This window comes from Phoca vitulina, unplaced genomic scaffold, assembly GCF_004348235.1.
Source record: "Phoca vitulina isolate PV1807 unplaced genomic scaffold, GSC_HSeal_1.0 scaffold48, whole genome shotgun sequence".
Lineage (NCBI taxonomy): Eukaryota > Metazoa > Chordata > Mammalia > Carnivora > Phocidae > Phoca > Phoca vitulina.
Genome location: NW_022589751.1, coordinates 5,698,493 through 5,722,507, shown reverse-complemented (window position 1 = coordinate 5,722,507; position 24,015 = coordinate 5,698,493). Strand labels below are relative to the sequence as shown.

Here is a 24,015-nt window from a genome sequence, read left to right as displayed (position 1 = left end):
ATTGTGCACCAGGAACATTAATTTTCTTTCTTCACACAGGCCAACTTTCTTAACCCCATGGCCATCATACACACTGTTTCCTCTACCACAAAAAAGGTGTCTATTCTGCCACTCTTCAACTGGCTAACACTCATTTTTTTAGGTTTCAGCTAAAATGTTAGTTCTTCAAATAGTGTTCCCTTACCAGAAGTTTAAGTAGATTCTCTCCCAATCCCCTCAGGCATATGACTGACCTTCCTTATTTCCAATGAACTTCTTTTTTTTAATTACTTCATGGTTTCTCTTGTTTTTCAGAGGAGAAAAGATTTTGGTGAACCAGCTGATTCTGTTCTCCAAAGAAGAGAGGCTATCTATACTTTTTGTTCTAAATATGCCTGCTGGAAACCTTAGCATTTCTAATAGATTTCTATTACAGTTAAAATCAGCCCTATGATAATCCAAATACAAAAGTCTTAAGTTAATAAACTTATTTGCAGAGAACCAACCATTCCGTTTAAAAGACAGTTTACAAGAGGTACTAAAACACTGCTTATTATAATCAGAATTATTTAACTATAAGTCAAATAGGTTAAATGCTCAGAACTTTTACCTCCAGATAGTAAGACAGCAGAGTTCAATTTATAGAATCTCAAGAAATTATACGCCTTTTAACCTGTCCAATTAATTTATGATCTAAAACAGAAGTGGATGGGAGTTCATGCCCAGAAGGGCTGACTTTAGGCACCTACACAAGTCTAAATTTAAGGGGAAACCAACAAGGGTAATATGAAAACAGACCTTGTTTTCCTCCAGGACTACAGTTCTTTACCTTGGCAACCTTTCAAAAATCAGCTGGGAAGACTTCAAAAATTCCTAATGCCCAGATCAATTCTAACAGAATCTCTTGGCGCGGGGGCGGGGAGAGACATCGGCATCAGTAGTTTGTAAAGCTCCCCAGGTGATTCCAGTGTGTCATCAAGGCTGAGAACTACTGCTCTCGGGCTTTCTTCTACATCAGTGACCAGAAAACATCAGCATCACCTGGGAACTTGGTAGAAATTCAAGTTCTTGCGCCTCATCTCAGACCTACTAAATCAGCAACTGAGTAGGCAGCGCTTAGGAATCTCTGTTTTAGCAAGCCCTCTAAATGATTCTCATGTTTGCTAATGTTTGATGAAAATTGTTCTAGATTTTTATAAGCAGTGTCCTAACTACAGAATAAATCTCAACAATTAATTTTACTCAATTTTTCAAATGGCAAAAGATAATTTATACTTACCTATGAGGAGTTTATTAATAGGGGCAAGTTATCTGAATGATTTTAACAACTGAGTTATTAGACCAGGGTAACTAAAAGTGGAGAAAGAAAGTGCGAAGTAGTTATTTGATAATAACGTGCTTTTTAAAAGGGATTGGTATGTTTCACTGTAGCTTTTCAAGTAGTAATATCATAAATAGAGGATTAGGATCCTATCTCAGTGGAAGAGAGACTCCCTCACTCCCTCATGCATTTCTATGAAATAATTAGGCTTGGCAAGTAATGCCATTTTAGCATTTGAATAATATATATGAATACTATATATATATATGAATACTATATATACATACATATATATATATAATTTTTAAATAGGAGGGGCGGGGGGGATGCCTGGGTGGCTTGGTTGGTTAAGCGTCTGCCTTTGGCTCGGAGTCCTGGGATCGAGCCCCACACAGGGCTCCCTGATAGGCCGCAGGTCTGCTTCTCTCTCTCCCTATGTGATCTCTCTCGCTCTCACTCTCTCTCAAATTAAAAAAACAAAACAAAACAACCAACAAAAAACCAAAAAAAAACCCCATAAACTTTAAATAGGGGGGATGGGAGGGGCAGAGGGAGAGGGAGAAAATCTTATGCAGCTACACACCCAGCAATGGAGCCTGACATGCGGCTTGATCTCACAACCCTGAGATCATGACTTGAGCCAAAATCAAGAGTCAGACGCTTAACTGAGCCATCCACGCGCCCCTTGAATACTATATTTTTAAAAAATCTACAGTCCTATAATATTTAAGGGACACAATAAAATCTCTCAAGTCCAAAGGTATTTTCTACTCCATATTCTTTAAAACACTAGGTGTTCCAATGATTAAATTAAATAGGTCAAGTTCTCAGAACTATGCTTGTCCTATACAGATCATTTAATAAATACTAGCTATTATTACAACTGGTGAGAGGGCCAAAAGCAACCTGAAACATGCCTGGCTTGGATACCTAAAGTTGTCGAAGATGATGCCCTTCTCCCCAAATTTCTCAAATATGAAACCAGTTCTTATCAAATTCTTATCAAAATAAATGAGAATTTAAGAAATAAGACTGAGGATCATAGGGGAAGAGAGGAAAAAAAGAAACAAGATGAAACCAGACAAGAAGACAAACCATAAGAGACTCTTAATCACAGGAAATAAACTGAGGGTTGCTGGTGGGGAGCGGGGCTGGAGGGATGGGGTAACTGGGTGATGGACACTGGGGAGGGTATGTGTTGTAATGAGCACTGGGTATAAGACTGATGAATCACAGACCTGTACCGCTGAAACAAGTAATACATCATATGTTAACCGAATTTAAAGAAAAAAAAATGAGAACAAGTAATCTCTTACCTGTGGCAAACGTAACAAGATCTGTCTTTATGAACTGGACACCCAGTACCTCCTCCAATTCCATAGACATACTGATTGCTTTTGGAAGAGTTTTCAGCAAAATAAATCCCAGCTCCAAACATGCCACCTATGTAGGCGTGCCTTTCATCGAAGCCTTTATGGATAATTGCATTCACAAAGGGAGATCCTAAAATACATGTAGATGGGTAACAATTTAAAATTATCTTAGAAGAAAAATAAAATGAAATCCTCTTTGGAGTTAAATTCTTAAACATACATACATGAACACCACAATAAAGAATATAAAAAAACAAGGATAACAAGTTAACTGTCAGCTAGTTTATGCTTTTAGAATAAATAACTACTTTAGAAGAATTGCTAACATCGATTGATGTTTCTAATAAGGTGGTGGATGAGTTGTCAAAAAAAAAAAAAGACACACATAGATTCAACTAGAAAAAAGATTACTTGAAATACCAATGCTAAAGTTATCAAATTCCAGACCCCAAATCCATACAAATCCAGAACCAAGAGTTTTACAATTCACCTCATACAGCAAGGCTGAATGCAATTACGTCTTACACTGACACTCATATCTGTGTACATTTTCTAGGTATCAAAAGTGGCCAAAGTGGTCTTTGTTTTTTTTTTAGATTTTATTTATTTATTTGACAGAGAGAGAGCGTGAGCACAAACAGGGGGAGCTCCAAAAAGAGAGGGAGAAGCAGGCTCCCTGCTGAGCAGGGAGCCCAATGTGGGACTTGATCCCAGGACCCTGGGACAATGACCTGAGCCAAAGGGAGAGATTAACCAACTGAGCCACCCAGGCATCCCCAAAGTGGTCTTCTCATGTTCATTTTTTTTTTTAAAGATTTATTTATTTGACAGGGAGAGAGAGAGCAAGCGAGCACGAGCACGCATGCATGTGTATGTGTGTGTGGGGGGGGGTGCGGGAGGGGCAGGGTAAAGAGAGAGAGTGTTAAGCAGACTCTGCGTGGAGCCCTACCTGGGGCTCGATCTCACGACCCTGAGATCATGACCTGAGCCAAACACCAGAGTTGGATGCTTAACTGACTGTGCCACCGAGGCGCCCCTGTTCATTCTCTTCTTTATACCTCTTCTCTCCCATCCTTCCACTTCTCTGCCTTTCATCCTGTTACACCAGACTCTATCTGCATATGTGGTGTGTTCCTTCATTCTCTGCATACTGACTACTTTCTCCCCCTTCCTTGCATGTGTGCCAAGGAGAGCTTAGCCAAAGGGAAGGAGGTAGCCATGGGAACCAGGCCGGAGAGTAGGGTGAGGGGTGGGCGTTGGGAAAAGCCAATATAACAGTTAACTGATTCATCAAGATTAGGTCCCCGTTCATAAAGGGACAGGAAAATATGTTGAATTCCACTTTACAGATACACTGAAGAATAGAATCACTTATTTGAATTAATTTGGAAAAACCAAAATCATTTATACTATAAAATAGAAAAATCATTCATTATAATCATCAAGTCAGTACATAAATAAATATTATACTCTGTGCCAAATCATTATCGTAATGATTTTTAGGGTTTCAGAATGAGAAATGCTATTTAGATATTATGCACCAATTCCGTCCGCTATAGCCATTCTTCCAGGGGATTGTGAAATTTAAATGCTGTGTTTTATAGAACTTTATAGGTCTCTAAAAAATTTTCTGCAATTAAGGCCAAATGAAAAAACAGATGGGAGCTACTATGTGCTTGAAGACTTGATAAACACTATATTACTATCTATATTCATCTTTGCTATAAATTTGAAAGACCAGGGGCGCCTGGGTGGCTCAGTAAGTTGGACGTCTGACCTTTCATCTCAGCTCAGGTGTTGGTCTCAGGGTTGTGGGTTCAGGCCCCAAATTGGGCTCCACGCTGCTTAGAGAAAAAAAAAAAAGAAAGACCAATCAACATCTGTTAGTTTGCAACATAAAAAAAACCCAAGAAATTTCAAGAATAAAGGTGCTCTCAATTCTACAGAAGTTCTCAGAAAATTCCCTAAGTTCAATGACAATGGCTTTTTTTTATATTTTATTTTTTTTTTTTAAGTAATTTCCATCCCTAAAATGGGGCTTGAACTCAGGAAACCAAGATTAAGAGTGGCATGCTCTATCGACTGAGCTAGCCAGGCACCCCTAACTGACAATGGCTCTTTTAACACAATGAAGTTAAATGTAGTTTTGACACTTAGAATCAAAGGCAGAATAGGATGTGTACGGTCTTCTGAGGCGATTTTCATACCTTATTTCATTTTATTTTTATTTTTTTGAGAGAGAGAATGAGAGAGAGCAAGCGAGCTTGTGTGAGGTGGGCGGACGGGAGGGAGAGGGAAAGAGAGAATCTTAAGCAGACTCCACACTCAGCGCAGACAGAGCCCAACTCGGGGCTCGACCTCCTGAGATCATGACCTGAGCCGAAATCAAGAGTCAGATGCTTAACTGACTGAGCCACCCAGGTGCCCCTCAGACCTTATTTTAATTTTAATTCAATCAACTAGTTAAAAGTAAAATACACCATTTCTCAAGAGTGATCATAATATGCAGCATAGATATAAAGAGAATAGGAAAATATGAATAGTTAACATTTCCATTTCTATATTTTGTCCTTATGGCAATCCTATTTATAAATCCATTATAAAATATACAAACTCAAAAGAGATTGGAAATACAAATATAAATGTAATATTTACAGAAATAATGTTTATTTTTAAAAAATGGCATGAGAAAAATAGACTCATTATTTCCTATGTGACAAAAAAAACTAATGTAGAAGAGGATGGTGGTAGGGTAGGGGAAGAAGAATCTTTTTTTTTTTTTTTTTAAGTAAGGTTTGAACTCACAACCCTGAGATGAAGAGTTGCATGTTCTCCCTACTGAGCCAGCCAGGCATCTCGGGGAAGAGGACTCTTACCATGAAATAGCATTCTTTCATTTGCATGGTTGTGGTTTTCTTCAGAAACTTCTTTTCTCCTGTGAGTGTATCTTTCCCATAGTTTCTTGTTACAAACTTTCTGAATCTATAAAAAAGAAATCGGAAAAATCAAAATCTTTAGGTCATACTTACCTACTTGTTCATCTCAACCAAAATGGGCCACATAGCCAGTAGAGAGGCAAAAGTTTTTTCTGAAATGTAAACTGTTTTATTTTAGTCAACTAAAAATACTTGGTCTCAAACATAAAGACAGAAATATGCTACATTTTGGAAATCAAAAACTTATATAGCCTTATGTGAACATCAAGAATACTGTCAATTGACTAAAATACTTCCATTCTAATTTAGAATTATTACTAAAACATCTTCCGATCAGGTAGGTTGAGTTCTGTATATAAGTATTAAAAAGAGACAGTCTCTTTCACCTCTCCCTACCTTATCTGGCTCAAAGTATCATCTTTATCTGTTATTAATTAAAAATATTTGGAATAGCCACACCAAATACCATTTTATTTATTTATTTATTTTAAAGATTTTATTTGACAGAGAGAGACACAGCGAGAGACGGAACACAAGCAGGGGGAGTGGGAGAGGGAGAAGCAGGCTTCCTGTGGAGCAGGGAGCCCGATGCAGGGCTCCATCCCAGGACCCTGGGATCATGACCTGAGCTGAAGGCAGATGCTTAACGACTGAACCATCCAGGTGCCCCAAACACCATTTTTTTTTTGAAGATTTTATTTATTTATTTATTTGAGAGAGAGAGAGAGAGAGAGAGAGAGAGAAACAGTATGAGAGGGGAGAGGGTTAGAGGGAGAAGCAGACTCCCCGCCAAGCCGGGACCCGATGTGGGACTCGATCCCAGGACTCCGGGATCATGACCTGAGCCGAAGGCAGTCGCCCAACCAACTGAGCCACCCAGGCACCCTCAAACACCATTTTTAAAATACGTACACAGACACAGAGACACACCCTCTACTCTTCCCTATCCCTCCAATTCCTAAAATTTTTGTATGGAGAAGAGTTAAAGATGGATGGATGCTGGTCTCATTTGGAGTATTTCTAGGATCAAAATTCACAATCCTAGAGCTATTTCTTGGCTATGTTTAAAGGTGTTACACCCCCTGCTGGTCCTAGAGCACATCTGGCAGGTGGTAGTTTTAGTCTTGGCTCAAAAACACTCAAAATAGGGGCACCTGGGTGGCTCAGTCGTTAAGCGTCTGCCTTCGGCTCAGGTCATGATCCCAGAGTCCTGGGATCGAGCCCCGCATTGGGCTCCTTGCTCTGCGGGAAGCCTGCTTTTCCCTCCCCCACTCCCCCTGCTCGTGTTCCCTCTCTCACTGTGTCTCTCTCTGTCAAATAAATAAATAAAAATCTTAAAAAAAAAAAAAAAACAACACTTAAAATACTGCCACAGATGTAATCAACGAACACAACTGACAGAGATCTCATTCATGTTAAAAAAAAGAACAAAAATCATTGAAAAATTCATTAAATATTGCATTAAAATATCTTTACAGAGGAAGAAAACAGCATATCTTTGCTTGACTTTAACTATTTTGAAAATCAAAAACATATTCTCTCTCCTGCCCTTACCCTTAATAAATCTCTACACATTTTGTTACTGCTTGCAGATAATGCAGCCTTGACTGAAATTTGCCTGTAATAGGCATAATTATTTGTTTTATTAAAAATTACTATATATGTTCATGAATGGAAATCTCAAGACGTTATTCTTGTCATACTATGATATAAACTAATAAAAAGGAAATTCCAGAAGTAGGATTCCTTTACCTGAATAATGCGTGCTTTTGTTTCAAATCATTTAATAGTATGAACATAGCAATCTCAATAAATAGTTTTAGTATTCACTAACTCTAAAATATGATATCTAATATTATACTCATAATAGTTTATTATTCTGAAACAGTAATATAAAACAGATGAAAGATTTGATACTATTCACTTTTGAGTTTAAAATTTAGGTATTATAAAGACACTTGCTACATTTTAATTGTCTTATTTTAGAATTAAAATATATCAACATAGTTAACAAAAATATTTATGCATCTCAAGTAGAGTATGCATTTTTGCTTGCTGTAGTTCAAGAAAAACATAGCAAAGCTGGAAAAGGCCCTGAGAAGAATACCTGAGAAAGTCCTGTCAAGAAAAAGACAGGACTCTCATTTGAATGACTTAAAACATTTTTTAAAGACTGTTTTTGGAAAAGATGAAGATATAGAGGGAGTACTATTAAAATTATAGAAAAGTGATATGTATGGGGACTCACAGAAACCTGGAGTAAAAAAAAAAAAGAAACCTGGAGTAGTCACAAGACAAATAAAAGGAAGCATGGTATAAATATAAAGATGGAGGCCTTTCCTGAGCCACAAAAAAAATTCAGCTTTGTTATAACAGAGTACCTTAACAGTAGTTTATATATTTAAAGTCCTAAACCTACAGGATTTATCATTATTCCAAGATAAAGCATATCCTCTAAACCTGAGTATGTTCAGCAGGGGCTTAATTATTCATTACAAAAACAGCACCAAAAAGAAAACAGTATTAAAAAAAAAAAGAAAACAGTATAGGATTTTGAAAATCTTAACCTTCCAAGGATATAATCTTTCCCAAAATAGCCCCTGATGCTATGTCAAAGACTTATTAGGCTAGAAAGACCATTATATTCTTATGAAAGTTAATTATCGTTTCAGGCTTTGAAAAACTATGGTCTCAGAAAACTTTATTTTCACTAACTTCTTACCTTGAGAATATTGTATCTGTTGAAGATCCCACCTGCATGACCTCCATCTCTGTGTTCTCGGACTGTACTTTGCATCTGATGGAAAAATATGTCAAATATATGTGTATTAACTTTTGTTTTTACTGATATGGGGAACATGGTTCTTGACTCCTATGATTCTATTTTTGAGAATACAAAATGAGATTTTAATATTTTTGTTGTTTAAGGAATGAGTTCTATAAGTTCACAAGTATTATTTTCTAGAGATAGCTATTAGCTAATTAGCTAGTCAATCTGAAAACTACAGGTGAAAATTATATAATGCAAACTAAAGAAAAAACAGATGCACAGGTGAGTTAAACATAAAAAGCTAACCACCTGACATGCTAAAAAACAAAACAATTATTTATCTGTTTCCATTCATGTTGCCCTCATAACAAAGCACAATTTGTACTTCATTGAGAATTGGAGTTTCTTGAATTTTAGAACTCAGTCCTACTCAACTTTTTATCTCTGTGTTCCTCACACATATGTTCTTCAAAGTGTAAGGCACTATTCAGAGATTTCAGTAGATCCTAGAGTTTTGTGGAAAGAAAGCTGGAAGAAAAATTTCCTGGATAAGTAGCATCCACATACTCTGGGTTTTGTCTGAGATACTGGGCTTTGTAATTGCCTTCATGAAGGGAGGGAATATTGGCATTTTTTTTTTTCCCCAAATGACAGTAAACTCTTCTCCAACAGAATTCTGGGTTAGTATTAATTGTAGTACTGAACCAAATTACTGGAATTAAAGTTTACTTAGGAAGTGTACCTTAAATGCTGATTGTGAATGTTTTCCAGGTGGTAAAGAGTTAGGGACAACTAAAAAACCCTACATTTTTAAGATCTGGAAACCTCTAGGAAGTTTAGCTACTGAACCAAGATTCATTTACGGTATATGAACATACCTCTTCCTCCACAGACTGAAACTCTTTATCATCAGGAGACAGATCTATGAGAACTGTTCCACTTCCAGAGGTGTTCAGAGTTAAGTATGGGTTAAGACCTAGCAAATGAAATTTGAAGGTAAAAAAATATTTGCCAAAAAAATGCCCCAATTAACATCAACCAAAAACAGCCGCTTCATTTATCTGATGCTTACTACTGATTTTTAAAAACTTTTAATTTTAGACGAATTTAGATTTTCAGGAAGGCTGAGATCATACAGAGAATTCCTGTGTACCTTTCAGTCAACTTCCTAATGTTACTTACCATTAAGGACATTAATGCTCCCCCAATGTTACCATTTTATATAGCCACAGTGCATCTGTCCCACTTAGTAAATTATAGACTTTATTTGGATTTCACCAGTTTTTCCCACTAATGTCCTTTTTCTGTTCTAGGATCCAAATCAGAACACCACACTGCATTTAGACTACTAATTTTGACTCAACAAGCTGTAAGGGTTTTCTGGGAATAGTTCAGAAAATCTTTTTATTCTTTATCTCTTATTCTTAAGGCGCTTGTCACACATTTTTTCTTCAGATTACTTCCTTCACTAACTATACAGCCCTTTCAGCATTTAGTCTTTAATTTTTGTAAATATGAGGATGAATTATGACAGAAACTTGTATAGCCTCAGATAATTCTGAATCATCTCAGAATGATAATTCCATAATGTTTACTAACTACTTAATGCTTATTCTAACCCATAACAGTTTTTAATTCAGCAATGAATGTTGTGTTTTCTGAACGTCAATGGTCAAGATAACTATGTATTTTGAACCTTTACTCTCACAAAAGTTTCTTATGTGGAATCTCAAAAAGAATTTTCTAATTTCTTTGGTATTATTTGTAACACACTTCTCCTTCAGTCCTTACAACAAGATCTCTAAAGCTCTGCTGTTTTCCCAGGCAGGGATCAAATCCATTACTGCTAGATCAGCGCATGGCAGTTTGCCCTGGAGAGTTAGAGCACTATTCTAGTTCTGAGTACTGGTCTGAATAACAAAACTACCAGCAACATGCTAAACTCTTATAAAGACTTATAGCTGAATTACAATAGCTACAAGAAGTGTGGGGACTTATAAAGGGGAATATTTCAGAGAATAAAGACTTAACAGAATAAAGACTACAACACATGCTTGACTAAAGCATCTGTGTACCATCCCAAGATCTTTTATCAGTGCTCAAAGATAAGGACAAGTAATCTATTGACTTGATGCACTGAATTATAGCTAGGGCTAAGCCAGCAAAATGACAGACTGTCAGAAGACTACCACTGGTTCCACTTTGCAAAATTGGGTATAACAAATGTATAGAATCCTGGCTTCAAACGAAGACAAGAAAGGTGGTAACTTTATGCAGGCAAGTGACCCTGATGTGCTAGAGCAGACACAGTCATTCTGTGTCATGACAATTCTCCTTCATGTAGGAACAAATGTTCCTTTGCAATTGCAGCTGGATGTAACAGAATGACTACAGACCAGAGATGGCATGGAGTTACATACCTCTGCCACTTGGGGGCAGTATATCTTGTTTCTGCCATTGTTTCCTGAGCCTTTCAATGCAGTCTTAATAACTGTATCCCAGACACTGTATGTTTAATGAACGAACACTGCCTAATTTCTTTTTTAACCTGCCTCTTTATCCTAAATGATCCGTTATTCCAGTACTCCACTGTAATTTCTATCCTAACCAGATCTACCTATTATTCTAGTAGAGTCATGATGGCTGTCCACAACTGAGGGTTCTGGTTTCTCTTCATTTTTGATGTTTTTTATATTGTATACTAACATTCCAGGGAGCCATGGGTGTTCCCTCCTTTTTCTTACACAATTTTGTCATTATAAGACATATTCCAGACTACCTCATATTTTAAACATTTTTGCCTTAGACCCTACCAGGCAAGTAAAGTACATCTACCTTTAATTGATCCTATTCCAGAATTCCAGTTTAAAGTATTCCTTAGCTTCAATCACCTAATTTTTAGAGGTATTTTTTCTTTTTCAAGAGATGGACCCTATCCTATCATACATCCTTCCCTGAAAATGTCTTCATTTTTGCTAGTCTAGGTTTTTTTTGAACTCCATGTGTATAGCCAGGACCTCAATGACAGGAAGTGTCTGACCCCAGGCATGGTAAATCACGCCCTCAGTTTAACAATGTGGTCTTGATACTTAGAACAATTCACCTTTTCATACCCAGGACTTGGTACATAGGAAATGTTAACATCTGTTGAACAAATGCAATTTGCACTTTTTTAAAGTACCAACATTCAGAAGAAATAAAGATATTCAATGCTGTTCTGCCAGATTTCCTCAGAACACTGTTTCCCAGTACTTCCACTACAAGTGTTTAGAATTTAGCCATTTACAACAAAAGAGAGATTTACAACATTTTATAGGCAGCCTGAATGCCTAGGCATTGCCTATTATATTACCATAAGATAGGAGATATTCAAGTTTCTGATCTTTTAGAATCATAAAATTTTAGAGCTAGAGTAACTTAAGAGCGAAAAAAATTCCCAAACTTCTGAATGGCCCAGAAATTTTACTTAGGTTCACAAAATTACCAGCAGAAGCTCAGGAAACTTAACAGTAGCAGCGTTACAACTTGATTCCAGGTTTCCTGAATCCTAGTGTTCTTCCTGTTAAATGGACTTGCTCTCACAGATTTATATATTATCATTTAGTAAGTTGAGGGTTGTCTTTATGCCAACTGTTAAACTGATGATAGCATTAATTTAAAATGAAATACCTTGTTGTCCAGAGATAAGTCTCTCAACTCCTTTAATTAGTTTGTGTCTATGTCCATAAGCATTGATTCCAATCTCCTTCAGCTCCTTGTGCCCCATCTCAACTAATACATCCAAAGTGATCTGACAAAAGAGGATGAAACTGTTTAGAAGGCTTACATTTGCTAGACATTCATATACTGGTGTTCTTATAATGTATTAGATTTATATATTTACTTCGGATTTTTGTGAACAGCTTAGAAATGAAAGCAAACCAGTTATTAAACTGAAGCTGAAAAGTTGCAGCTAATTAAATTACAGGTATGAACTACCAAAAATATAATTATTTTCATTCAGCATAAGAACCTGAGCTGACTTAAACTGCAAAATAAAAATGCACTTATCTACCATCACTCTACAACCAACCTATTTATACAATGCCTTCACTGCTTCTTCCAGACTCTGGACTACGCTAACTAGTACTTCTGCCTCAGGGTTCAAACTATTCCTTTTCCCTCAAATATATTATTCTCACTTTATGAAACTGAAGACATTCAGAAATCTTGAAGCTTTCCCTGAATAGTCCAGCACGCAGTAACCTTTTTTTCTTGGAATTTCTAAAATCCATGCCTCAAAGTTATTTCTTCATATATTGTTAGAGCTCCATAAGTAGATCAAAAGTTTCTTAGGGGTATAAGTCTACGTTAACCATATTCTCTGAACCAAAAAAAATCAGTAAATATATTCTGACAGTGTACTTTAAACTGGGACTGTTCCAGAAAAGCCCAGATATATACCTAGCGTACCTATGTGCCTTCCCATAGCGGCCAGTGAAGTGTCAGAGCAGGTAGCGACTGACACAACTGACCTGAACAAACAAGAGCTCAAAGATAACCTACTTTAAGGGCTAAATAAGCTAAGCTTTCCACTGGAGAAAGCTATTTTACTATTACTACATGAGAGTCCATTGTTCCATGCATTTTTAAATTTCTTCTTTGATTTCCTGTTGACCCATTCATTGTTTAATAGCAAAGCTGTATAACCTCCATGTATTTATGGTCTTTCCAAACTTTTTCCTGTGGTTGACTTCAAGTTTCATAGCATTGTGGTCAGAAAATATGCATGCTATGATCTCCATCTTTTTGTATTTGTTCAGGCCTGATTTGTGACTTAATCATGTGATCTATTCTGGAGAATGTCTCATGTGCACTTGAAAGAAATGTGTACTTTCATTTGTTTCCATGTATTTTTTTTAATTTCATGAGAGTCCACCTTTATGTGCTAATAAACTAAATAGAAATTCCAAGATAGCCAAATTAGAAGAGTGACTGATTTCCAGTCTTAAAAAACCATTCTCCTCTCCCCACAAACAGGCTGAATGGTCCAGGGCATTTCAAGTATGTCCGAATTTTTCCTTGAGGTCCCATAGAAAACCAAACCAAGCAAAATAATTCATCTACTCACCTGTTCTCTCTCAAATATATCCATCAGGTGCTCAAGTCCAAGATTCCTTACAAATTGAGTTATGCTAAAATCTACTGCTGGAACTGGAAAATAAAAAATCCAGAACGAACAGAGTAACGTATATCAACATTATAACATCAAAGTTTTGTGGTATTACTATACACATGAAGAATGTAAAGATGAAGCAAATTACCAATTGGCATTTGGGATATAATACTGAATATCTGAACATAGCATCAAAAATTGCAGAAAGAAAAAGCTACAAAATTTCAACATCATTAGAAGAAACAGCCAATGGGGCACTCTCAGGTTAAAAAAAAAAAATCTTTTCATTAAAAAAATTTTTACTTTTAACTGTATCTTTAAAATAAGTGTCCATACTGAAACTAATAAGTCAATTTTATTTCTGCTCAAAAAAAAATTCCTTATCTTTGAGAATGTAAGCTACTTCACAAAAAAGTTTATGCAAACAAGTTCCACAATGCTGCATAAGGTGAGAGAAATTTTGACAGGTAAAAAGTAAAGAGAACAGTTTTATAGACTGTAAGTATGTGTGTCTTTTTCTGTCTCTTAAAACGATCTTCACAATTGGGTATTTTGACATGGAATAAAGGTATTTCGTAACTGTAATAATGCACTGGAAGAGGTAAATAAAGGCAGACCTACTCAACCACAAGACTTCTAAACCTTTCAAAAAGTATATTTACATCTAAGTAGTAGGTTAGCGGCATAAGACTCGTGAACTCTCAACTCAGAAGGAGAAAGTTTCATTAGGAATTCTACTAACATGAAGAAAACAATAAAAGACTAAAACTTGAAGGCTATGCTAATTAATCTGATACTAACAGTTGTATTTAAGGTTAAAAAATGACTTGTTAGCATTCTAAATGACAAATATGTGGCTACAAGACAGAAAGTTATTTTTGCAGAATGTCTCACCCTCCTTTTTCTCCAAACTAGAGGAACCCTCTGTTCCACTTGAACTAACTACCGAAGACAGTTCAGAAAAACTCCCAGATAAGTTGTCAAGACTGCTGGCTGCAGAAAGACTTGATGGGCTGGATGGACCTGAAGACAGAGCATCTCCGGTAGCTCCTGGGCTTCTCACGCCATTGAGCACTTGAGGTTTATAACACGAAGGCAGAGCAGAAGGGGGCATGGCTGCCGTGAGGAGAGCGCTAACATCATCTGCCTAGTGTGTGTGTAAGAGAGAGATTAAATCTGTGATAAGCAAGTTTTAAAATTCTCCTACACCCAACAGAATGCATTTAAAAATATGACAAAGACTCAGCAGATTTGCACTAGAATTGCATATTATATAAAAACAATTATTTTAAAAAGTAGAACAAGTGATATCATCAAACTGTTATTAAATATAAAACAATTCAGAACATGTTTCAAGACACAGAAAATAAAAAAAACCTGTTAAATGTGGCAAAGCATAAAAAAAATCTAACTTTGATACTATGATTTTCTGAAAAACACTGAAATGAGTTATAGTAGTATCAATTTTATTTTATTTATTTTAAAGATTTTATTTATTTGAGAGAGAGAGTGAGATAGCACAAGCGGGGGGAGGGGCAGAGGGAGAAGCCGACTTCCTGCTGAGCTGGGAGCCCGATGCGGGGCTTGATCCCAGGACCCAGGAATCACGACCTGAGCCAAAGGCAGACATTTAACGACTGAGCCACCCAGGCGCCCCTGAAGATTTTATTTTTAAGTAATCTCTATACCCCACGTGGAGCCCAAACTCACAAGCCCAAGATCAAGAGTAGCATGCTCGTCTGAGCCAGCCAGGTGCCCCTTAACCAGACATATTTAACCCCCATTTATAGATGATGTGACAGACGCTTTGAGATTAGGCAAGGTGAAAGACTGTACAACTCCAAGTGGTAGAGCTGGAATTCTACGGCAGGTCTGTTGGACTCTAAAGCTCATACCTGTCCTCTAGAGCACTTTGTTTCACATCACTTATGTCTGGTCGACTAACAAATGGGTGGAATGAATTAGAAAAGTGCACTTCCCAGGTAGTTTGGAACCAGAATGACATTTCCCTGAAGAAATACTGCAGATACGGTTGGGTTGTCAGCCTGCTGAGAAAAATCTATTTAACCCCCAATGCAGCTGAACTCAATCAGCTTCTCAGTGTAACTTGTAACAGTGGACTCTCAGTAGAAAGCAATCTGCAGAAGAGACTTCCCTTCCATCCCATCGCAACAAGAATTTCTTCTCCCTTTCCCTCCACCACGCTGGTCAATTTCCCCAGTGGTCGAGGCCAGAGAGGCGCCAGTGTCCCAGCAGCCAAAGCAGAGGTAAAGGCTACAATGGAGATGCCTACACGAGTTCCCTTGGAGAAGAAGGAAAAAAACCCAAAAACTTCATAGAAAACTGGAGGAACAAGCTTGTTTCATGAACACTACTGGTGAGGTAAGCAACAGGAACTCTGGGAAGAGGCGGTGGGGAGGGAAGGGAATCCCTACTAGAAGCAGGCTCTGTGGCTGTACCTTGAGGGCAATGTCCCTGGCTAGGCAAGTTCATCAAGACCCGTATGTCCTGTATGACTCTGCACAGTATGCACTGTTAACAGCCTTCACTGAGGGCCTGCGCCTGTTTTGTTTCCCAACTATAATGTAAGCAGCTATACCATGTACTTCTTTTTCCTATTTCCAAAAGCACTCAGGATACAATAACTGACTGATAATCCTATTATTTACATATTATATTTTAACACCAAAGAAGTCCTATGTTTAAATTGGGCTAAAAAATAGATTTTGCCACATTCACCACAAAGACATTTTATATACACCAAGCGAACTTTAAAAAATCAGAAAAGCACTGAGATTTTTCAGAGAGTCCATCACTTACTGAAACTAAATCTAAAGGCGTTTGTCCTTCCTGATTTTTAAGAGTAGGGTCAGCTCCATGGGCCAACAATAAAGCACAAAGCTGTGTTCGTCCCTTTTGGGCTGCTTCATGCAAAGGTGTGAAAGCCCATTTGTCCGTGGCATTGACACATGCATTATACTTTATTAGTAAAGCTGCAACATCTACATGCTGTAAAAGAAAATACTCCTGTTACACTCTGAAATATTATCACATTTTAGTTCCTAAAAAGAAACTAGCTATATACCTATTTTTCCATATTTTCAAACCTACTCTGGAAATGAAAAATTGTGTTTCTCCCCAACATCATAATTTATGGGTAGTTGATTAAAAATTACAGATGTTTTAATAACTTGAGAAATTAGAAAATATTTAAGAATTCTACACAGGATGGGAACTAAATAAATGAATACAACTTAAACAATTTCTCATTTATTCAAGTGTTATAACTGCTGAACATCAATTTATAAACCAGCAACCTTTCTCACTTATTCCAACTATACTATTGAAGATGGTCAATACTGATTATAACATTTAGGGCTATTATAAACTCAGGAACAATGCATCTGAATCTCTACAGATTCCTAGGAGTCCTAGTGGGTTTCCCGGCACCAACAAATAAACAAAACCATCAACATCCCACTGAAAATAAGAGGTGCTAAGAAAGGTAATACAATGAATGACAGATGTGCTGCATGTCACACAGCTCACTTACAAGAGATTCAGAATTGAGACTTGGACACTATTTAATCTCTTTAGTCCTCATATTTACTCCTCTATAAAATGAGAAAGTCAAACTAAATGCCCTTTGAACTGCAATACTGATTTTCACTTAGAAAATTCCAGAGATTTTTAAAGGTAATATGAAAGAACTTACCCCATAAGATGCCGCATTATGTAAAGGAATAAGTCCTCCTTTGTCCTGGGCATTCACATCAGCTCCATGTTGTAACAAATACTCTGCAACTTCTAAATTATTATAACCAGCTAATTTAGAAAAGAAGTAAAATTACTATCACTTGTTAATATAAAAATTAATTACATTTATGTATCTGTATATATCTGTATAAAAAGCACAAACATTCTTTAAAAAATAAAGAGATTTTCTAGAAATCTGATATTCCCCATTGGAGTCTATTAAAAATTTATCTTATGGAAAAAACTGCCCACTGGTCTCAAGTTGGAAGCTTTCAGTGATGACACTCATTCATTTCAGAGACTCTCAAAAGTTATACTGATGGATTTGCTTGTATCTTTCCTTTTAAAATCTTCTACCAAAGTCTTTGCCTTTATGGTTGTTATATGCAACTTCCTAAATTCAGGTACATGGTCTCAAGGGCTACAAGTAAGAGGCATTCAAGCATATAAAAGCCAAGTTAGGAACACAAGAGGCCAGCAGAGTAGGAGATAGCACACCAGCATGGGGCTCAGGACCCTATTTTCCCAGAAGGACATAGAGACATTTTGTAGAGAGAGATCTTTGGGATAATCTCTGCAAGTCTGGCAGCAAAATCTAGTGTTGCTGAAGCCATGAAATAAAACTTGGCATTTTATAAATATACCATAACCTCTTAGCTGTCATCTTGGGAATTGTCAGCTAGCTTAGTATCACAGATTGAGAGCAAATCTGGAACTGAACTTCGCCAAAATAAAACCAGCTATCACCTGAAACTTTAAAACAGTTCAAAATATTTTTCACATTTACTTTCTTGTAGTTTTTATTCTTTTGCTGAAGGATTTAAAGCCAAAAAATTTAATAAGATCAAGGAGGGAAAAACAAAACCACAGAACTACCATAAGCTAAGTATTACAATGAATCCAAAGTCCTTCCAAGTCTCAAGGTGTAATACTGCACAAGTGGGAAGAAATGTTTTGTATATACAACCTATTTACCACTCACAGAGACAGCATGGATTTATTTTTATTTTTTTTAAAAGATTTTTATTTATTTGAAAGAGAGCGAGCAGGAGAGAGAGCGAGCAGAGGGGAAGAGCAGGAGAGGGAGAAGCAGGTTCCACGCTGAGCAGGGAGTCCGACAGGGTGCTCAATCCCAGGACCCTGGGATCATGACCTGGGCTGAAGACAGACGCTTAACCAACAGAGCCACCCAGGTGCCCAACAACATGGGTTTAAATAGTAATTATTAAATGTTCTAGATAAGCTACCATAAAGATATAGAAAAGCTAATCTAAATAAATATACACAGCATAATTCAGATACACACAGGTCACATCCTGTCTTGCATGGATGAGAAACTTCTGATTGCAAGTGGAAGTATAAAAGCCTTTTCTCACCATGTTAGCATTTGTGCTTATCACTTCCAAAATTCTCTAAAAGACATATAGATAGAATAATTCTTTTCCTTGAACAGTGGGGTCCTAACTTACAGAGGGTGAAAACTTAAAGGTAAAAATCACATATAACCAAAATTATCTTTTAAATACTAGGAACACACTCAGTTATTCACACTATGAGACTAAAATAAACAGAGGAAAAAAAAGGGAGAAGGGTAGACTTCCATCTCCCATATTACACAAAGTGGCAGAATCATCTGCATTACTTTTTTCTCTATTTACTTTTTTCTTTTTAAACTATATGTATTTAGATAAACTTGTCTGAGTCAAATTATGCCTACAATGTAACACCACTGAAGTATTAGCTGTAAACTCAGTGATTTTAATGGCCCATTCCTTAGCATTTTCAACGCAGCTAAAGAAGCTGAACCGAAATGTTGTGCACCTGCACTAGAAACAAAGGTGGACTGTGTCAATTTCATGAGTGAAACTTACAAAAATGTTATGTACTCAACTGTCTCCCAAATTCTTGTATTGGCTCTAACCATCAGTACCTTAGCATGTGACTGTATTAGAAGGTAAGGTCTTTAAAGAGGTAATAAAAGTTAAAATGAGGCTGTTAGGGAAGGCCCTAATCCCATCTGACTGGTGTCCTTATAAAAGATTAGGACATGTAGTGAGAGACACCAGGCAAGTGCACACAACAGACAAAAGGCCAAGTGACGACACAGTGAGAAGGTGGCCATCTGCAGGCCGAGGAGAGAGGCATCAGGAAAAACCAATGCTGCCAATGCCTTGATCTCCACAACTGTGAGAAAAGAAATTTCTGTTAAGTCACCCAGTGTGTGGTACCTTGTTAGGGCAGGCCTCATGAATTAATGTAACAACTTTGGTAATAGGTTTATGTAACTTTTGAAAGCCTTAAGATTTTTTTTCTGCTTGTGCTTAACGGCTGTCCTCAAAAGAATGGAAAGCTTTAACTTCCCATGAGAAAGGCTGTTCAAGCAGGCTGATTTTTCAAGTTTTTATAGCCAAAACTCACTCACCAAAGAGGACTTAAAACTATGGTGACTGGAATAAAGATTCCAAAGCACTATACTGACCGGCAGAGTCTCCTTCCATTGTTCTTACTGCAGGTAACCGCACCAGTACTAAAGTGAACGCGAAACACACTTGGCCTGCACAAACACACTCAGGTTTATGGTGGCATTAGGAGATATTTGAGCTGCATCTTTTCAGTTTACTTTCAGGAAATATTTTACTCTGGTAAAATGAACCTTAGATGTCACCAGCTTAAATCTGTGAAATTTCATTCACTTACCCGCTAAATGTAATGGGGTTGAATGTCGGCCTTGGGTATCACGGCAATTTACATTATCAGGAGAAGACAACTTCTTTACTCTGGCTAAACAACCCTTCTTGGCAGCATCTAACAAAGCTGCATCTCCCCGAAGTAGATCTTGGATATCTGTATCTCCATCTTTAACAAGATCCAAAGGGGTATTTCCATCCCTGTTTTTCTTTGTAGGGTCTGCGCCATGCTGGGCATGTGAAAAACAGATAAGGAGGAACTGACTTAAGTTTGCCCTTAGTCTATCTATGAGAAAATAGTCAGTGGAACTATAGCAAAAAAAACTATTTTATACTGACAGACTCTACCTTAAAGGTTAACGTTTGTTATATTTAATTTAGTACACAGAAAATTATAATAAAAAGAATACAGAGACAGTTAAATATTACTGGGCTTTTACAATTCAACTTATTATTATTGTTTCTTCAAGTAGGCTCCATTCCCAGCGTGGGGCTTGAACTCAGTCATGACCCTGAGATCAAGAGTCGCATGCTCTACTGACTGAGCTAGCCAGGAGCCCCTGTAACGTAATTTAGTAAAAATTTTAAACTACATTCAAAATAAGGCAGAATTTCATAAATAACTTATTTTCATGTATGTTATTTTTCGTTTCCACAAACCCTGAAATAAAGTATAAATTTAACGTATTTCTTTTTTTTAATTTAATGTATTTATTAAGTAAGCGCTACGCACAAAATGCGGCTTGAACTCACAACCCCAAGATCGAGAGTTACATGAGCTACTTTCCAAGCCAGCCAAGTGCCCTAACTTTTGCTTTTACTGTAAAATATCTACATGGGTACCTGTATTAAACCAGTACTATCAATTTTATTAGTGCCAAATAAACCTGGCTTATAAATTACATAATCCATCAAATATTTTGAGTTAAAGTACTATATAGGAAAAATTAGGATAATAATCAGAGAACTGTTACTTGATGATAGCTGACTTTATACAGTAATAAATCTGTGTGTGGTAAACATCCTCGTAGATTAAAATACAGTGTTCATGACATTTATTCTGAAATCTAGGTAGAGAATTAGATAGCTTTGCTTCATACCCCTTTACCAGTTTAAGTTTATATTGAAAGTTATTAGAAATATAAACATCTATGTAATAAACTAGGTCCACAGTAAGTACTTAAATATACCTGGAGCAGGAGTTTGCAAATTTCGTATTTTCCTTTTGCTGCAGCTTCATGTAAAGGTGTAAATTTCCATAAATCAGCTACATTAACTACTGCTCCATGCTTAACAAGAAGTTCTGCAACTTCATAATGTCCATATGAACATGCATTGTGCAAAGGTACAAGGCCTCTGAAATGAAAGACTACATAAGCAATGCAACACAAAGATATGTTTAATTTAGATAATTGCATATAGTTGATAAATTTCTTGAACTGCATAAGGGATCACACTGCTTATATTTTATAGAACCTAAATTTATTGAAAGCAGAAATGGAATTATTTTTGGAGGGTGTGGGAAGGAAATTTTAAAAATATATATTTTTTTCTTTTTGGTGGGAGCAATAGTAAAGTGTTAGTACAAAGCTCCGGAAGAGGGAGGGGATGTGAGAGGGTTGCCCTAAAAATATTTTAAATTGTAGAGAACGTAACAAACACCTATAGACTCGATCTAGAATTGAGGTGTGTATGTGTATTTTAAAGATTTTATTTATTTATTTAGAGAGCGCACACATGGGGGGGCATGGAGGGAGAGAGAAAATCTCAAGCAGACTCCAAGTGGGGCTTGATTCCCTGACCCCAAGATCATGACCTGAGCTGAAACCAAGAGTCAGACCCTTAACCGACTAAGCCACCCAGGCACCCCAAGAATTGTGTATTTTTAAAAAAAAAAATAATTTTAAGATAAACTGGAAGAATTCAAATATCCTCAATGCAAACTGAAAAATTTACTATATTAAAAATCAATCACATTAATCTCCTTAGTCATTATAAGATTATAAGGCATTATGCAAATAAGTCTTTACATATATATATGCTAATCATCATAAAATCTTAACTGAAATTAAGAAGCTACATTTAAGCCAGTATTAGGTAACAGACTTCCCTGAAAACAAAAGAGCTAGCAATTATCATAAAATTATTAAAAAAATGTTTTTCCAGATTTTCCTAAAAAGGTCAGATAAAGGAAAAGAGGCCATGGCAATTGTTGGTACTTGCCCTTTATCTTTAGCATGCACGTCAGCTCCGTGCTGCAGCAGATACTCCACCACAGACACCCTATTATAGCCAGCTGCAAAATGGAGTGGCGTCGACTGACGCCCTTCAATGTCTCTGCAGTTGACACTCTGAACAGTACACAGTTTCTGCAGGATGAAACACAGTATACACATAACACTACATATTTTGATTTAATTTCTTATCTCATTAAATCAGTATTCTCAAACTACTTATTCTTATTTCACCTTGTCATTTATTGGGAATCCCTGTGGTCCTCTTATCTACGCCTGTATCATCTTTTGCTAAAGCTGGTGGGTAAATTTTATCATCACCACTACTACAAATAGTAACATAAATGTAATCTAAAGTACCAATTATCAGCAATCCTAACTTCCATTTTGTGACAAATATAAGTAGAGGTACGCTGGATCCTGGGGTTTGTTAAGAATGCAGAATCTCTGCCCTCATCTATGGAGTCAGAATCTGCATTTTAACAAGATCCCTAGATGATCTGTAAGCACGTTAAAGTTTAAAAAGTTCTGCTCTACACCAGCAGTTCTTAAATTTTCATGTGCACTGGGTCCTGGCTCCAGATTTTCTAATTTAGTGTGTCTGGGGTGGGGCCTAAGAACTTGCATTTCTTTTTCTTCTTCTTTTTTTTTTTTTTTTTGAGAACTTAACAAGTTCCTAGGTGATGCTTATAGTCAAGGAACTACACTTATGATCCTTGGGAAAATTAAGAAAATACTCAAGTACTTTTTTGTGTTCTTTGGTTTCGATGAGGAAGCCTGGCTGAGAAAAGCTTTAAGAATAACACTTTTATTCATGCTTGTATGAAAAGTACAAATGTTTGGGGAAGAAAAGCAACATAAATAATAAATCGTGGTGCTCAAGAAAAGTTTAAAGACTATCAATATTAGTAAAAAGTCTTACTTTTTACTATTCTACCCTATCCCTTAGGGATAACCTAAGCCTAATAACTCAATGGAGGTAGCTATCTGTGGGTTTCACCTCAAGGGGTTTAATGACCGGACTGATAAAGCTTTTTTATGCTTCCCAAAGAAGAGGCTGTTAAGATATAGATTCAGGGTCCCATTTGAAACAGTATTTCATGGCTTTGAAGTTGGGCTCTAGGAATGAGTATTTTTAATACATGTGTCAAGAGCTGCTACGTTGGGTAGTTTTTACCAGCCATTTTACTCCCTACTTCTCAGTTTAGTTTTGTGTACTCTGAAACAAGTTTTCTTTTCTTTTTTTTTCTTTAAAAATATTTTATTTATTTATTTGACAGAGAGAGAGACAGCGAGAGAGGGAACACAAGCAGGGGGAGTGGGAGAGGGAGAAGCAGGCTTCCCGCAGAGCAGGGAGCCCGTTGCGCAGCTGAGCTGAAGGCAGACGCTTAACGACTGAGCCACCCAGGCGCCCCTGCCTTTAATTTTTAAATCAATTTTCCAGAAAAAAAAAAAATCAGCTCACTACTTTTAACTCAAGTGACTTGTTTTTCCACAAGTCAGCAGTATTTAGTAATAGAAACCAAATCCTCCTAATATCTTATTAACCCCACACTTAAGGGAATGAGAATGTAAATATAAAACATGTCAAATAGTAAGATTCCATTATAATGGTGTTTTTTCTTTGAAAAATGAAATTATTTAAAAAATAAAATCTTAAGTTACTTGGAGATGATTGTACTATCTACACAGATAAAGCAGTAGGAAAAGATACCATGGACTTTTAAATCAACTTCCCAAAATCTCTTTACTTAAAAGGACAGTGAATTAAGTTTCCTCAGAGCTCAAGTTCAGATGGGCCCAA

The 24,015-nt window shown here is 36.7% G+C and overlaps 1 protein-coding gene across 1 annotated transcript in view; it reads right to left on the bottom strand.

The window, feature by feature from the left end:
• The window catches only part of TNKS2 (tankyrase 2), a 66,902-nt gene that overhangs the window by 4,234 nt on the left and 38,653 nt on the right, over nucleotides 1–24,015 (bottom strand). The window contains exons 14-25 of the mRNA XM_032432304.1: nucleotides 22,201–22,346; nucleotides 21,168–21,333; nucleotides 19,988–20,207; nucleotides 17,250–17,359; nucleotides 16,355–16,543; nucleotides 14,429–14,681; nucleotides 13,490–13,572; nucleotides 12,049–12,169; nucleotides 9,258–9,355; nucleotides 8,332–8,406; nucleotides 5,550–5,655; nucleotides 2,617–2,803 (exon numbers count right to left, since the gene is read on the bottom strand). Of these exons, the coding sequence (XP_032288195.1) occupies nucleotides 2,617–2,803; nucleotides 5,550–5,655; nucleotides 8,332–8,406; nucleotides 9,258–9,355; nucleotides 12,049–12,169; nucleotides 13,490–13,572; nucleotides 14,429–14,681; nucleotides 16,355–16,543; nucleotides 17,250–17,359; nucleotides 19,988–20,207; nucleotides 21,168–21,333; nucleotides 22,201–22,346 (1,754 nt within the window). The remainder of the gene's footprint in view (nucleotides 1–2,616; nucleotides 2,804–5,549; nucleotides 5,656–8,331; nucleotides 8,407–9,257; nucleotides 9,356–12,048; nucleotides 12,170–13,489; nucleotides 13,573–14,428; nucleotides 14,682–16,354; nucleotides 16,544–17,249; nucleotides 17,360–19,987; nucleotides 20,208–21,167; nucleotides 21,334–22,200; nucleotides 22,347–24,015) is intronic.